Genomic DNA, 18,139 nt, shown 5'->3' with positions numbered 1-18,139 from the left:
CTGCAGGATACACAAAGACAATACATCCCCACAATGCATCATGGTTTCCTCCTCTCTGCCCTGGAGACACCCGAGGAGTAATCCAATTATCTCTCAAGACAAAGAGAAATCACCAATACACATGTGGGGACAACAGAACAGAAATCACCATTTAAACATACAATGTCACAACCCTTTTCAATACACAGACATTTAACATCCCAACATGGCACAAATTAGACCAGGAGTTCAAGTGAGTTCAAGTCCTTTGTGAACAAATGAGGCCTGGCTGATGAGAGGGCCCATAATCCTGGGGCAAGAGGCCAGCAGCCAGGCCCCTCCAAAACCCAGTGGCGAGGTTGGTTTCGCCACACCGGGGTACATCTGCCGAGCCAACGTAATAACCTGTAATTTATCACGAGGGTTCTTAAAAAGGACCATGTATTTAGTGTTTAAATTTATGGTTCGGCTTTTCTTACCCTGACAAAAAACGTTTTGAACGAGATACATAATGCTCAAATTTCAGTAGTGTACGTATTTGGTGAATGCGTTTTGTATTTCAAGATTTTCACAAGCCGCCTCCATAAGATCATCAACAACAGCCAAATTTACCTTGTCTGTTGGAAATAGATCAGCGTCTGTAAAATTTTGTGGGACCCCCTCGATAAACCTTATACTTGTAAACAAACGGGTTAGTTCATCATACAATTTCTGCCAACATGTGTAAAACCAAATGACATTATAAGGTTTGTGCGACATTAACATATCCTTGTGCATTAATACATTTTTAACAAAAAAACTCTTTCCGGAATTTGAGGGTCCTGCTAGAATACACGAAAAAGGGTGTTGAAATTGCGCAGTCATGTTTAATAGCCAAAAGGCAACGTTGTAAAGTCAGCCGTCAGCTGTCTCTTTGTGTAGACGCACTTTTGCGTTTTACGTAACGGTCTTGTCTCTATGGTCAAGCGCTTCCTATTTTTGAAAATGCCATCTTGCGCGATACCTATTGTTTTCTGCGTCTCGGGGTCGGTGTTGTGTGAGTAATCCAACACAAGGTCTTTTAAACTGTCAAAATTAACAAGCCGTGTGTTAGCGACATTGAGTGTTATACCCTTAACCTTCAATACGGTTTTCCCGTTGTTAAGTTTGTAGCCGTAAGTCTTTGGGCCAGCGGATACAAACTCGGTAATGTGGGCGTCGTCGGGTATTTCACTAGTTAGTTCACCGAGAAAATCACCCAAGGGTGGAGTCCATTCAGACCCCTTACTCACGAATATGACGGAGTCTGTGTCGTGATAAAGGCAACGTTCCTGTAGCCTGTCTAGGAGCTTGTATAATTCGAGTCTGGCATAGGCGGTTGTAAAACAGGCTATAAAAATGTTTGTGTTTTTGTTGTGGGTGTAGCGCTCTTTTACATAGCGCCAATTGACTACTGCCGTATCGTCATCGATGAAATTAACCTCGGAGAGGTCGTAGTATGGCACAAAAGCTAATTTGAAAAGTTCGTCAGGGTCCGTGACTATGCTGGTACGTGACAAGTTAGAACGCTGGCCAAACTTACCCCACAAAGAGTTTAGGAACAGTTTTGAAATTTGTCTTTTTGCTGGGTTTACAGCTATCTTATCAGATCGCAAGCAGACATCTTTTTTTTTTTAAAATGCCGCTATGTAAGCTGTTTTTTCAGAATCCGTTTTACACCAACTGGGATAACCGGAAGCCTCCTGTTTATCTCTGAGGTGTAATTTGATGTACGGGGCGAACAGATCGTCTGTTGTGTTCGGAAAATGCCAGATCTCGTAGATCTCGGCAATCCTGTAACCTTTCTCAACAGCTAAAACTATTTCTATGGTGCACCATGTATCGGTTAGGGAACGCTCATCGTCTGTGTGGCTGCAAATGTCTTTCTGACAGTTCAAGGCGCATATGTAACATAGCGGAAACATTAGTTTTTTATTTAGCTTTACAGGCAGGACCGGAAAAAATAAATCTCTGGGAGGGTACACCTTAAATCTGGCAATGCCAAAGTATTTTTTGATGTAGCCAAAATGATCATAAATGATTTTTGGGTGTCCTACAGGGTAAGTCTTAGTTTTATTAACAAAAGGGTACAGACATTATTACAAATCGTAATAATGCACTGTTTCATCGGACTGCACCTTGTGATAAAGTTTAATGGCGTTAGTGCGCCCGCCGTAAAGCGCGTCACGAGGATCCAAAGGAGTCAGGAATTTCATTTTAATCAGAAAGTCTTTGACCCCCGAATCGTTTGCAATCATTTCCCGCCACTCGTGTTCCCACAGGACACGGACCGTAAAGCCTTGTCTCTGTAGTCGGCTTTTCCTGACTAGGAAAGATTGGTATAGCAGCCCGTAGGACGATTTAGTAAGCTCGTTGCTGTCCTGCTTGTTATAGCACACAGGACACCTGTGATAAAAACAGCCCTGAAATTCAAAAGCGGTGTGTTTACCGTTAAAAGCATACCCGTCCAAAAAATATTTACCAACCTTTTTTTCACCGCCCTTTAACGCGTGTTGTATAGAAATGCCTTCAGGATGTTCAAGGTACATGAGCCACTGTATAGCGGGTGTTGAAAAGCGTTTCTGGGTCTTGTGGTAATTATCTGCAGGGACAATCGCTATGGTATTTTTGGGTAGAAATTTTAACCGATACATAGCCATGCACACGGATGCCAATGTGATAAGTTGGAGTGGATCAATACATTTAGTGACCGTTCTGTATTTCTTTTCACGTTTAATGTATTGCAGAACTTTTTGTTCCGTCATGGCCATAATCGTGTCCCTGTAACACTCACAAGCCCTTCTCAAAACCTCAACATCCTGCTTACAGTAAGCTTTTAACTCTTTCTGAAAATTAAAGGTGTAATTTTTATGTTTCTCGTACCAATCTGTGAATTCTTTTTTCTCATCAGGCATCATGTATTCGACGCCGTAATACCTAGCGGCCAGTAGGCCGCCTATGTAGTTTTGATTTTCTGCCGTGTTGAAAAAATGCGGGAAGTGACCCTTGGCGCCTGAAAAACCCATAGCCTCGGGCATCTTGCTGAGCTTCATTCATTTTAAATTTTTCATTAATCAACTCCTGTAAAACAAAATAAGCGTCGTAGCGTCCTGCATTGTGAGCTATAAACGTGTAACCTGAAAACTTACCGTCGGCAAAAAATCGCACAAAGTCAAGCATACAGGATTTTCCGCTAAAATGCCAGGAGTTGGGGCCGTATAGTGTGGTTGCGTAAATGAAATTGGGTATATGCAAGCCTGTTTCTTGCATGCATTCAAAATCGTAAAAGATATACTTGTCAGTCATTTTTTTGGGGTTGTATGGCTGCATGTAACAAACATGGTCGTCAAATTTGTAAACCTGCCCGCTGCAGATGGTGCATTTTAAACCTTTACATTTGTGCTCATCGCCGCAGTCTATATATTTGTAACAAAATCCGCAAAAAGTTTTTTTCTTACAAAGAGCTTTATCACTAAGTGCCAGGTTTCTATGTGTTTCAAAACAATCCTCTGAACGGCAATATACGTCCTACATATCGGGCACCGTGTATTATTAGACTGCTCAACACAATTCGGGCTCTGGCACGCTTTACAAAACTGCATACACCCGTGTCGATATTTATGTTTGTATACAGTGCAACAAACGTCGCAAAAATAATCGAAACCGATAAAGGCTTTTAGATTTTTTATGCCATAATAATGCTTTTCATGGTGCAATATATAGACGGTCTTTTCTTTAGCTGTGTGGGCTGTGTGATAATAACGCCACTGCCCCCTATTGTGGTACAAAATTTAAATTGTGATGTAAATTTTTTTTTCAAATTCAGCAACGTCAGTAAAAGACACCAAATACCCATCAGTTATTTGTAAGTCTCTATGCAGTTGTCGAGCTTTCTCTAGCAATGCGACATCGCTCAAAGCAGCACCCTCCAAAATAGCATAAACACTAGCGGCCAGACAGACGTTACTATCGTAATTATTAAAATCGTATAAATGTTGTTTTTTTACGATCAATAATCCGACTATACGCGACACCGCCCAAACGTCTTCTGGCCCCACCACGTCGACACCTGACAATGATGACAACTAGTTTAAGTGTATTACCGGCTATGCACTCCGCGTTACTCTGTAAAGTGTTAGCGATATTGTCCAAAAATGTTTCGGCTCTAAATCCATCTCTAGAATACCTATTAGAAAAAATCGAATCAAACGTTTCGCCGCCATCTAAACGCAATTGTATGAAATTACCCAGATCGGCGTCCCGTAAAACCCTATCTAACAATGTCTGTATGGAAGCGTGTATTGCATCAAGAGCGTCAACAAATGAGCGAATGGCTTCGAGGTTAGCGAATCTGAAGTGTTCCATGTACATGGTACTATTAAAATTCGCTAAGTCACGCTGTTAATGATATACACGTTCTAGATAAACGGATCTAACATTTTGTGGTTCAGGGGGTTCGTCTGTAATAGCCGTGTTATAGGTCATGTCGTCATTTTGTGGGTCGCCTGACTGAATACGCTTTGATTGCGTATTTGAAGGTCTGTTAGTGTGCGAGCTGTTTGGACGACTGTGCCCCGCTTGCGCGGTCTGCGATTGCTGATGTGTTTGTCCAGCATTCAGACGAGCCAACGCACCAGTCTTGTTACGACATTCCTGTCTTTTTTTGCTAGCTATTTTGCTCGGACGCGCCGGCGGCGCATTGTTACGCCAGCGACGCCTTTTTTCTCTAGCTATTTTAGAACGTTTAACTGAAAAACAGATTTTTATAGCCTCTTTTAACTTTCTAACCCTAGCACTTTAGTTGTTTTTTGCGCTTTTAAAAGGTCGTCCACCTCCACCAGTCATCACTAGTCAGTCTCTGCCTAGCAGCTCTTTTTCAAGAGCGTCAAGATGCGTAATCAGTCGTATGCATTTGTTACGTGTAGCGTGTATTTGTCCCTCAGTATTTTTGTTGGGACTGTTAAACGCTAGAGACGTAGAGTCTTTAACGTAACATTTTAAATGCAACGCCACGCGTGCCATTTTGTTATTACATTTCGCGATATCCCTCAATGCGTCGTACGTCTCTCCACCCCGGCAATAACAGGAATGGACAAGAGGCGAGTATCGCTGTTGGGGTTCGCTTATCTGTTGTACGTTGCTGCATGTGTCTGGCGTATCAAATGTGATGCGCTTTTTACAAGGTATTACATCTTGCGTATTGGGTGTTGGTGTTATGTCGCATAAAGCTGTAATATCATTTATTACGCTAGTTGGCTCACCACTCTGCAGAACCGGCCGCGGCGTTGTTAGAACTCCAGCTATCGGTGTAAACTGTTCCTGATGCTGTTTTGTGCTCGATCGTCGTCTCTCTTTAACGATTCGGGCTTTGTTGCTTTCTTTTCTTTTGGCTGAAGTTTAAAGACAAACATTAAGATATACGTATTAAGAATTCCAAGCTCGCTAATTAAAACAGCTCACCGCGAAAGATCGATAGGTAATTGATACATAGATATGTAGATAGAAATATAGATAGATAAATAGATAGATAAAATGATAGAATTTAGATAGTTGGGGTATTTGGATGTATAGAGACATAGATAGATAGCTAACAGATAGATGGATAGATAGATAGATAGATAGATAGATAGATAGATAGATAGATAGATAGATAAATTGATAGAATTTAGATAGTTGGGGTATTTGGCTGTATGAATACATAGATAGATGGATAGATAGATAGATAGATAGATTAATAGATAGCTGGATAGATGGGTAGATAAATTGATAGATAGATATGTCATTATGACTTTTCTAAAAAATTTAAAGACAAGCAGCAAGATTTAAGTATTAAGAACTTCAAGCGGGTCTAATTAAAACAGAGTGCCGTGTAATATTAACTTACGGGCTTAAAAGTTATAGACATTGTTGTTTGAGCGACTGTAGAGGGAGCCTTACCCGTTGTGTTAGATTTCTTTGATACCGCTTTTCTTTTCAGCGCTGCATTTAAAAAAAAAAGTATTAGACTTATAGACATTGTTTAAAATATATTACAGCAACAATGCTTTTTGGTCCTTACGCTCTTTGCCCCGCTGCGACGCTTTTGTAGGGCATCATCGGCGAGTGTCGCAATTTCATCAATTGTATACACTTTATTTTTCAGCGCTGCGTTTTAAAAAAAGTGTATTAGAAATATAGATAATGTTTAAAACAGACAACATCAAAGAAGTCGATCGAGCCTTACGTGTTCTGGCTAGCCGGGTCATCTGTTTCATTTCAGGTCGCCCTGGGGTTGTGAGATCGATAACTCGCGACGGATCGTTCTCCTTTAGCTCGTCAGAATTGTTGTTGCTAGTAACTTCAATGTTTGAATGTTCTGTATTTTCAGTATCAACGTCTCTGTTCACAATTCTTAAAATGTCTCGGATTTTCTCGTCTGTAATAAACGTGCATGAAATATAACTAGCTCTAAAACTATATACGTAATAAAAGAATAAGATGGTTATACTTACCGACCAGGCAAGGAGACGTCGGATTGTAATCGGGTTCGCTTGAAATGCCAGTATGAGCTAGCGCCATACTGGGCGACTCGTCTGAAAGCAATTGTGCCCCACCGCCGCTAATGATGTACGACTCATAGAAATCATCGGCCTCGATAAGCAGCTGCGCATCGGGTATAATGTCATCTCCCCATAAATGTTGGTAAGAATCCATCTAAACGAAATGTATATTGTTAGTTAAAATATAGCAACATTTGTATGCGGTAAAAGAAAAAGACATTTAGTTAGGGCCGCATTACGCCCTATAAATAAGCACAGTTACATAGATACAGATAACATAAGTCATATTCAATAAATAGTGAAAGATATTGTTAGTTTAAAATATAGCAACATTTCTATGCGGTAAAAGAAAAGACATTTAGTTAGTGAAGCATTACGAACTATAAATAAGCACAGTTACATAGATACCGATAACATGAGTCATATTCAAAAAATAGTGAAAGATTTAAAAGCATAACAGACAAATGGTACTTACCTTTTTAAGTGTTTTTATGTCTTGGTGTCCTATGCCTCTCCTTGCATAAGTATCTCTGTGCTATCAATGCACAGCCTGGGCCCTGTTTATATAGGTTGTTCATGTTGTAAACTAGACCATGTGGTAATGATTAGCATATTAATTAGTTGATGTAGCTCAAATAGTTAAATTATATTTTATAAGAATTTATACGTTTATTATAGGTCTTTTTATGCATGAATCTTAATTTTATATCAAAAGCTTATCAACTGTTATAAATGGGCTTATCAAGGGCTTTTACTTTTATTTAAATGAAACTTATCAACTGTATAAATTGATATAAATTCATATCAAAATGGGTAGCTTTTATATCAAAAACTAAAATGTTATAAATGACTTATCAAATGTTATAAAATTACAAAATTTATTTATAAAGCCGCAATGAAATATTTCCTGGCGACTTTATGAAGTTTTATATAAAATAAGATTTTATAAGGGGATAAAATCAATGACAAGAATACAGCCTGTGTCATGTCCAGCCAGCGTTCATGAGCATGGCAGTGGAAAGTCTAAACAGATGTGCTTTTGATGTCCCTGACAGATGTCATGACCTTGTAGAACACAGCCTGTGTAGTAAGATGTCATGACCTTTGCATTAGAAAAGTCTTGATTAAAGCAGATGTGCTTTTGCCATCATTTGTAAACTGAAGGCTATTAGTAATCTGTCATACTTTTAAACACTTAAACAAAGCCATTTGCTAAAGTTCGGCTTTAAAAACTGTGCTTTTGATGTACATGACAGATGTCATGACCTTGTATAACACATCCTGTGATGGGTCTGAGAAAATCTTGATTTACACAGATGTGCTTTTGCAGGCATTTGTAAACGACTGATATTAGCAGGAATCTGAGAAGTGATAAGCAATATAAAACTAATATCAAGTGATATAAACCTAATATCAAGCGATCTAAAATTAATATCAAGCGATATAAAAGGGGGCGTGGTACCTGTCACTTTGACGAAACATATACCCTCTTACTACTATGGGGCCATGTATCGCAAGATTTTGGCCAACAGCCTCCTTCCCTCAGTAAGAGCATTGAAGATGGGTCATGGCTGGGTATTCCAGCATAACAATGACCCAAAACACACAGCCAGGCCAACTAAGGCTACGTCTAGACCCGCGTTTTGGCTTTCCGTTTGTGAGATCCGTCTTGGGCTTTCACAAGCGGTCCAAAACTGATCAGTTTTGCTCTAATGCATTCTGAATGGAAAAGGGTCCGCTTAGAATGCATCAGTTTGCCTCCGTTCCATCTCCATTCCGTTTTGGAGGAGGACACAAAAACGCTGCCTGCAGCGTTTTGCTGTCCACCTGACGAAGCGGAGCCAAATGGGGACGGATCCGTTTTCTCTGGCATAATAGAAAACTGATCCGTCCTCCATTGACTTTCAATGGTGTTCATGACGGATGCATGCGGTTGTATTAATGTAACAGAAGCGTTTTTGCAGATCCATGATGGATCCGCAAAAAACGCTAGTGTGAAAGTAACCTAAGGAGTTGCTCCGTAAGAAGCATTTCAAGGTCCACCAGACCTAAACCCAATCGAAAGTCTTTGGAGGTTGCTGAAACTCAATGTAACCCAGCAACAGCCCCGAAACCTGAAAGATGTGGAGAAGATCTATATGAAGGAGTGGGTCAAAATCCCTGTTGTAGTGTGTGTGTTCTGGTTCTGATCAATGGTCAGGTAGGTTGATACACTCCTCCAAATTAGATAGATAGATACGTGCATGCACAGTGAGAGAAATAACACTGACACTCTAGATAAGGTCAAAGCATAACTCTAATTTATTATGTGGGAGCTTCACATTATATACCCTCCATATTTGTGGGAGGAGTGGGCTCACATGATTGGTCTTTTAGCAAGAAGGAGTGTAAACAGGAAATAAGTTTAAGGCATATGTATGATAGACACAGAGGAATTCCTGACCGTTTCAAGTCTTTGCTGCAAATAGTTTCAATCATAGAATGCATACTGGGGGGTTGTCTCTCGGACAGACACGATTTTGTAAGTGACAAGCAAGTGTCCATTATATTCCATAACATGTGCAAACTTGGTCAAGAACTATAGGAAATGTCTGACCTCTGTAATTGCAAACAAAAGTTCCTGTACCAAATATTAAGTCCTGTTTTTCTATTGTATCAAATACTTATTTCATGCAGTAAAATGCAAATGAATTATTTACAAATCATACAATGTCATTTTCTGGATTTTACTTTTAGATTCTGTCTCTCACAGTTGAAGTGTACCTACGATAAAAATTACAGACCTCTCCATTCTTTGTAGGTGGCAAAACTTGCAAAATCAAATACTTATTTTCTCCACTGTATATTACATTCTATATTTATTCAAATTACCTATTTAATGTACTAATGGTTTGGCTATAGCACTTGGAATACAACGCCCCTGTGCTCTGTGCACTCCCTGCTCCCCTTTGATTGACAGGGCTAAAAATCTCATCTAGCCCTATGTTTTCACTCCAGCACCAAGTTGGCTCAGTGACTTGGCATTTGCTCAGGGCACCAGATGCTGCTTTCCGAGCTCATCAGATTCACTGTTCTGGCGCCAAGTCACTGAGCTGACTCAGGGCTTGCACAATGGGTCTGCTCCTGCTTCCCATACTCTTGTTCTGTAAGGAAATAAGTAGCTGCCAGAGGGGTCTGGCATTGGTTTCTCCTCTCTCTACATTGAACACGCCTGCACACTTGGCCAAGTCTAGCCTATATGTGTATAGGAGAGTAGAGAGAAATAGTTGCTGGCCAACAGCTAGTGAAGGTATGGAGTTTGTGTGCTTTAGTTAGCACACCAATAAGTATCTAGAAAATCGCTTGGTGAATAAGCTAAATCAGATAATGTTTATGATCATTTTTACCATTTTACAATGTCCATACCCTTGAATACTAAACATTATTTAATGGGATTTCTAACCTATTTACAAATTTTACGAGTGCAATGAATAAAATAACCAAAGTAGTTATACTCCCCAATGTGAAATGCTGTATACCACATGTAATCACTGCAGCCAGTCATGGCCTCATAGGTCTCATGTCGTTCCTCTGAGGTTACTGATTGGCTGCAGTGGTCACCTGGGGTACAAGGGCACATAACTTCTGCAGCCATGTAAACAGAGACTGGAGGGAAGGTCTGGAGCACAGCGATGATATTGGCAATGGATTTAACTGGTGAGTATAGTTTTTTTGTTATTTTATCAGAATTACCTCCTTTGCAAACATTTTCAAAAAGGTCCAAAAGGCCTGATTTACCACTGAATTATTGCTGAATTAATATACTGTATGCTTTGTATTGTTGATATATATTTATTTTTTTACTGTCTCTGCCCTACACAGTTTAAACTTTTTATAGCAATGGTACTATATGTTTTAAATATATGATGCATCACTTCTTGCAGCTACTGAAAATTCTGCAGATGACAGTGAAACTGATCAAAAACCAAGCATTACTAAGAGCGACATGACTACACAAACACAAGGCAAGTGTATTACACGGATTGAAGAAAACTATTTTAGAGTTAACAATAAAAATAATGATTCAAAACACTCCACTGTGAAAGAAGACAAAGAATCTTCAGATGAGACAGACTCGGAATTGGAGACTCCAAGACAGAAGAAGTTCTTAAAAGACTTTGTAGATAAGGTAACAAAATCACAATCTAAATGTGGCAAGAAAAAATTTATAGCTTGTGGAAAATCGTTAACTTCTAACTTAAAGGATGAAAGTAACAAATCCAAAGATTCAAGTGATCAGTTTGAAGTTGACATTGTAACTTCTTCCTCTGATGAAGAAACACCCAAACCAAAGGGTTCGCTTGTTAAAAAAAGTAGAAGTTTGGATGACAAAAAGAAAACTTTGCGATCACCGAGCTTCTACACAAACCTATCAGATATGCAGGATAAAAGAACAAAATTATTAAACTATTCTGAGGAAAGGCTTAGGGCTAAAGAACGCAAAGATGTTTGGTCTAGCATTCAGGGACAGTGGCCTAAAAAAACTTTGAAAGAACTTTTCTCAGACTCTGATACTGAAGGAGCAACATCTCCTCCTCATGGGAACCAAGATGATGCTTCTCTTAATTCAGTTGTTCAACCAGTCAAAGATGAAAGTAGAGATTTTTCTGCAGAATTTCTGAAACCTATAACTGATGCCATTGAATTGAAACCAGCGGATGAAAAATCAGTTGATTTTGGTGATAAAAAAGTCAACTTTCCCAGTAGTGGTAGTAATTCAGTGCTAAATACACCCCCTACAACACCAGAGTCCACCTCATCTTCAAGTGAGTACCGAAGAACACAATCAACAATCGAAAGCTTAGAAAATGTGGAAACAAACCAGGAGGAAATTGAAAGCATGAAGAGCGACACAAATAGCACAATTGAAGTGGACAGTGTTTCTTGTGAACTACAAGATCTCCAGTCTGAAGAAAATCTTTCACCAACAGTATTTGATGCCAGCATCAATTCTAATAGTAGTAACCACTTGGAAAATGAGAGCAAAGAAAAGGGTAAGTAATTACAGAATTAATAATATGTACAATTAGCCAATTACTGCGAATGCAGAACGTGAATATTAGAAATTAACTGGATTCCACAAGAAAAATAGAGTCCAGCTTCCCATAAAAAAAAGCTTTATTTCCTTGTGTTAAAATCTCCAGACATCAAATACAAAACTTAGTCTACGCATTTCAGACCTTAGACATAGCGGTCCTTCATCATGACATACATAAGTTAAAAATGATATCCCTCTTATAGTAAGGGGCTGGGTAACAACTAATTGAATTCCCCTTCCCACCTGCACACCTACAACGAGGGAAAGAAAAACTCCTTCTCCAAAACAGAAAAAAACTCAGTTATCTGTATTGGAGAACCAAATAATGTTTTTTAGCTTTTTTATGGGAAGCTGGACTTTATTTTTCTTGTGGAAGGCTACATGGTCGTTGTCCCGGGACCTTTTAACGTGCTTCCAAGAGAAAGCTCACAGGTGAGCGCTGCAGTTGATGACTTTGCATAGAATTAACTGGGTATATTGTAGTAGATATTTCCATGTCCTTTGGCTTATTATTTATGGACAGTATTTGAAAATATTTGTATGAGTTGTCTCGGGACAGACACAATGGGATTCTGATTATACTCAGCCTACCATGCAGACTGAGTAGAAAACCAAGTAAAGACAAAGTAGCGTGGTGCTTTTCTAGTGCTGCTGCTGCTTTGATCTAGTAATCATATGTGGTTAAAGCAGTTGTGCCCTGGTTGATCAGACATTAAAGGGTTATTCTAATCTCAGACATTTACAGCATAGCCATAGACATTTACAGAAATAGCCATTGATATAGTATACCGTAAAGATTTTTGAGGTAATTTATTAAGACCAGCATTTTAGACGCCGGTCCTAATACCCCTTGCGCTTGTGCATGATGCACAAGTTATGTAGAGGCATTGGCATCCACCATCGGCCTAAATCTACGCCAGCCCCCTTGCTGGTGTAGATTTAGATCATTTTCTATTACTAAAACAGGCGTAGAAAATAATAAATGAGACTGGCCAGCTGGCCCGCCCTCTTCCCTGCCCACACCATGCCCCCTTCTTTAGACCTGGCGTAAGCGGGGAAAAGTCGCAGATTTGGATGCAAAGGGGATTGGTGTATATATAATAATAAATGACCCCCTTGTCTCTATATTGTGTTGTTCTGTGTAAAATCCAGACAAATGGAAATTATACTAAAATAGCTAATAGTATAATATTATCTCTCATTTACGGTTGAGACCAGAAGGAGGTATATGTTTTTAGTTAAGTCAATATGTGTCACTGTTGAATAATTTTTGCTGGAAATCACCATTTCAATTACTTGGACCTTCAAGTTAGAAAAATTTCTTGCGTGTACCAGGGCAAAATAAGCAGATACTGCCGAGATATTCTCTTTAGAGGTTTCAGATTTATTTTTATTGAAAACATAACGTCTAATCCTGGCTTTGAGGTACAGTCAACAAACTGGTCTAGCAAACAGTATGAGTAAATAAATGTAGTTCTTGATTGAAAATTTGAGGTGTTTCAGTAACATTACAGCAGATGCATTTTTATGACCTCATTTGTAAGTACTGATGTGTTTTAACCAAGGGGAAGAGATAGTATTAAGGCTTATTCACACGAACGTAGGCCGTCTGTGCCCATGCTGTCCACAATGCACGACATCGGCTGTGTGAATCCTGTATTGCGGCGCAGATACATTGACTTGAATGGGTCCGCGATCCGCAATATACGGCAAAAGATAGGACATGTCCTATGTTTTGTGATATGGAGGCATGGACACAAAAACCAATGGAGGCTCTTTGTAGTAAATAAGTGGGAATCCGCTTTGCACTGTGTTGTATGTTGCGGATTGCGGACCCATTCAAGTCAAATACAGGCACGGACATCCTACGGTCGTGTGAATGAGCCTTTACTATCACAAAAGAGGTTAGGGAAAAATCTGCCCTAATGTAGGTTACATTTTGAGACACACTTGTATCCCTGAGTCAATACAAATTAAAAATTGAAGATCATGATGCAAAGTGGGGAAATACTTATGTATCAAATTGCAAACAGATTGAAATTCCAAACTGGAGTACAAAACATTAATGGAGCCCTATTAGATTCTTTGCACTGTTCTTTTTTTTTCCCGATTTGATATAAATGAAATCTGATGTACTCTTTCTGTGGACAGTACTCATGACCCTATGTAACATCCAGCATAGGTAATTACGATCTCGCAGTTTGTCACAAATCCTCTCAGTCTGTGTGTCCTAATTGGTCTTAGTCAAGCAATTCTGTTTTACCCTGGTAACCCAACCAACTTAGATACCTTTTAATGCATGAGTGGGATGACACTATGTCACTTAAAATTGTGTTACTGGCCGTATTATTTCGGTATGTTTTTGTTTCAATTTTTTGTGTATGAATAATACCAAATAGTTCAAGATCTATCAGGAGCACCGGTCGGTGCCTTCTCAAAACTGTTGATCAGCGGGGGTCCCAGGTGTCGGACCCCCCCTGATCAAGGTCAGAATAGGTCATCAGTATAAGGGCTCATGCCAACGGCCGTTGCCCGTATAGCAGCTGGCAAACAGCGGGTCTGCAATACACTGGCACGGGCGAACGGATCACTTAAGTTGAATGGGTCTGGATCCATCACGGCAGCCGCACGGATGTTGCCCGTGCATTGGGGACTGCAAATTGCCATTTGAATGAGCCCTAAAAATGGCAGAAAACCCTTTTCCAATTTCAATAATGAATAGTGACAATTGAGGTACAAGAATATTACATTGGAACCATTTAGGATCCAGAGCATAAAGTAAAAATGAGAAAGTTGTTATTAATACAACAAATATAAAGAATGTATACAATCATCAAAAAGTGAATAGTGAATGCAGATATAGACTCTCTTGCATCATTGTATCCATGTTAACCGCTTCCCAACTGCCTAACGCAGGGATGCGTCCTGCGGGCGGTCGGGTTATTCCTCTTGGACGCATCGGCGAGATTTTGAACGCGCGTTCACAGGATCGGGAGGTAAACGAGTGGATCTACAGCCTGCCAGCGGCGATCATTCGCTGGCAGGCTGTAGATGCGATTTTTTTTTATCCCCTGAAAGGTATATAAGACGCTGTTTTGTTAACAGCGTCTGATATACCTGCTACCTGGTCCTCTGGTGGTCCCTTTTGCTTGGATCGACCACCAGAGGACACAGGCAGCTCTGTAAGTAGCCCAATCACCACACTACACCCCCCCTGTCACTTATTAACCCCTTATTAACCCCTGATCACCCCATATAGACTCCCTGATCACCCCCTGTCATTGATCACCCCCCGTTAAGGCTCCATTCAGACGTCCGTATGTGTTTTGCGGATCCGCAAAACACATACGGACGTCTGAATGGAGCCTTACAGGGGGGTGATCAATGACAGGGGGGTGATCACCCCTTATAGACTCCCTGATCACCCCCCTGTCATTGATCACCCCCCTGTAAGGCTCCATTCAGACGTCCGTATGTGTTTTGCGGATCCGCAAAACACATACGGACATCTGAATGGAGCCTTACAGGGGGTTGATCAATGACAGGGGGGGATCACCCCATATACAGTTGCAAGAAAAAGTATGTGAACCCTTTGGAATGATATGGATTTCTGCACAAATTGGTCATAAAATGTGATCTGATCTTAATCTAAGTCACAACAATAGACAATCACAGTCTGCTTAAACTAATAACACACAAAGAATTAAATGTTACCATGTTTTTATTGAACACACCATGTAAACATTCACAGTGCAGGTGGAAAAAGTATGTGAACCCTTGGATTTAATAACTGGTTGAACCTCCTTTTGCAGCAATAACTTCAACCAATTGTTTCCTGTAGTTGCAGATCAGACGTGCACAACGGTCAGGAGTAATTCTTGACCATTCCTCTTTACAGAACTGATTCAGTTCAGCAATATTCTTGGGATGTCTGGTGTGAATCGCTTTCTTGAGGTCATGCCACAGCATCTCAATCGAGTTGAGGTCAGGACTCTGAATGGGCCACTCCAGAAGGTGTATTTTCTTCTGTTTAAGCCATTCTGTTGTTGATTTACTTCTATGCTTTGGGTCGTTGTCCTGTTGCAACACCCATCTTCTGTTGAGCTTCAGCTGGTGGACAGATGGCCTTAAGTTCTCCTGCAAAATGTCTTGATAAACTTGGGAATTCATTTTTCCTTCGATAAAAGCAATCCGTCCAGTCCCTGACGCAGCACAGCAGCCCCAAACCATGATGCCCCCACCACTATACTTCACAGTTGGTATGAGGTTTTGATGTTGGTGTGCTGTGCCTCTTTTTCTCCACACATAGTGTTGTGTGTTTCTTCCAAACAACTCAACTTTGGTTTCATCTGTCCACAGAATATTTTGCCAGTACTGCTGTGGACCATCCAGGTGCTCTTGCGCAAACTGTAAACGTGCAGCAATGTTTTTTTTGGACAGCAGTGGCTTCCTCTGTGGTATCCTCCCATTTTAGTGTTTTACGTATCGTAGATTCGCTAACAGGGATGTTAGCATATGCCAGAGACTTTTGTAAGTCTTTAGCTGACACTCTAGGATTCTTCTTCACCTCATTGACCAGTCTGCGCTGTGCTCTTGCAGTCATCTTTACAGGACAGCCACTCCTAGGGAGAGTAGCAGCAGTGCTGAACTTTCTCCATTTATAGACAATTTGTCTTACGGTGGACTGATAAACAGCAAGGCTTTTGGAGATACTTTTATAACCCTTTCCAGCTTTATGCAAGTCAACAATTCTTAATCGTAGGTCTTCTGAGAGCTCTTTTGTGCGAGGCATCATTCACATCAAGCAATGCTTCTTGTGAAACGCAAACCCAGAACTGGTGTGTGTTTTTTATAGGGCAGGGCAGCTTTAACCAACTCCTCCAATCTCATCTCATTGATTGGACTCCAGTTGGCTGACGCCTCAGTCCAATTAGCTCTTGGAGATGTCATTAGTCTAGGGGTTCACATACTTTTTCCACCTGCACTGTGAATGTTTACATGGTGTGTTCAATAAAAATATGGTAACATTTAATTCTTTGTGTGTTATTAGTTTAAGCAGACTGTGGTTGTCAATTTTTGTGACTTAGATGAAGATCAGATCACATTTTATGACCAATTTGTGCAGATATCCATATCATTCCAAAGGGTTCACATACTTTTTCTTGCAACTGTAGACTCCCTGATCACCCCCCTGTGAGGCTCCATTCAGACGTTCGTATGTGTTTCGAGCATCCGCAAAACACGGACACCGGCAATGTGCTTTCCGCATTTTGCGGATCCGCACATTGCCAGAACTATATAGAAAATGCCTTTTCTTGTCCGCAATTGCGGACAAGAATAGGACATGTTCTATAGGGTCTACGAAAAACGCAGTGTTTGCCCGATCAGGCCTGATCTTGTGCGCACACTTGCGTTCAGTCCGCCCCACCGCAGTGACAGAAATGTTTTTTTTTCTGATCACTGCAAAAACACTGTAAAATCGCAGCTGCGCTATAAAGATCACTTTTGAGGGGCATGGCGAGTTTATAGAAGATTTTTTATTTTTTTTGGCACAAGTTAGCGGAAATTGATTTTTTTTTTTTTTTTTTTCTTACAAAGTCTCATATTCCACTAACTTGTGACAAAAAATAAACTCTCACATGAACTCACCATACCCCTCACGGAATCCAAATGCGTAAAAATTTTTTTACATTTATATTCCAGACTTCTTCTCACGCTTTAGGGCCCCTAAAATGCCAGGGCAGTATAAATACCCCACATGTGACCCCATTTTGGAAAGAAGACACCCCAACGTATTTCGTGAGGTTCATGGCGAGTTCATGTAAAATTTTATTTTTTGTCACAAGTTAGTGGAATATGAGACTTTCTAAGAAAAAAAAATGAAAAAAATAATCATTTTCCGCTAACTTGTGCCAAAAAACAAAATATTCTAGGAACTCGCCATGCCCCTCACGGAATACCTTGGGGTGTCTTCTTTCCAAAATGGGGTTCATGTAAACTTTTATTTTTTGTCACAAGTTAGTGGAATATGAGTCTTTGTAAGAAAAAAATTTAATAAAAAATAATTTTCTGCTAACTTGTGACAAAAAAAAAAAACTTCCATGAACTCACTATGCCCATAAGCGACTACCTTAGGGTGTCTACTTTCCGAAATGGGGTCATTTGTGGGGTGTTTCTACTGTCTGGGCATTGTAGAACCTCAGGAAACATGACAGGTGCTCAGAAAGTCAGAGCTGCTTCAAAATGCGGAAATTCAAATTTTTGTACCATAGTTTGTAAACGCTATAACTTTTGCGCAAACCAATAAATATACACTTATTGCATTTTTTTTTAATCAAAGACATGTAGAACAATAAATTTAGAGAAAAATTTATATAGAAATGTAGTTTTGTTTGAAAAATTTTACAACAGAAAGTGAAAAATTTATTTTTTTGCAAATATTTTGGTCAATTTCGATTAATAACAAAAAAAAAAGTAAAAATCTCAGCAGCAATGAAATACCACCAAATGAAAGCTCTATTAGTGA

General features: G+C 39.9%; 1 protein-coding gene across 1 annotated transcript in view; it reads left to right on the top strand.

Moving 5' to 3' along the window:
- ARID4B (AT-rich interaction domain 4B) overlaps positions 1–18,139 on the top strand; it is a 557,657-nt gene that overhangs the window by 397,667 nt on the left and 141,851 nt on the right. The window contains exon 20 of the mRNA XM_040429305.1: positions 10,460–11,569. Coding sequence (XP_040285239.1) covers positions 10,460–11,569 — 1,110 coding nt within the window. The remainder of the gene's footprint in view (positions 1–10,459; positions 11,570–18,139) is intronic.

The sequence above is a fragment of the Bufo bufo genome, chromosome 4 (assembly GCF_905171765.1).
Source record: "Bufo bufo chromosome 4, aBufBuf1.1, whole genome shotgun sequence".
Classification (NCBI taxonomy): Eukaryota; Metazoa; Chordata; class Amphibia; order Anura; family Bufonidae; genus Bufo; species Bufo bufo.
Note: the sequence above shows the minus strand (reverse complement) of the source record. Positions and strands in the feature narration are given on the sequence as shown.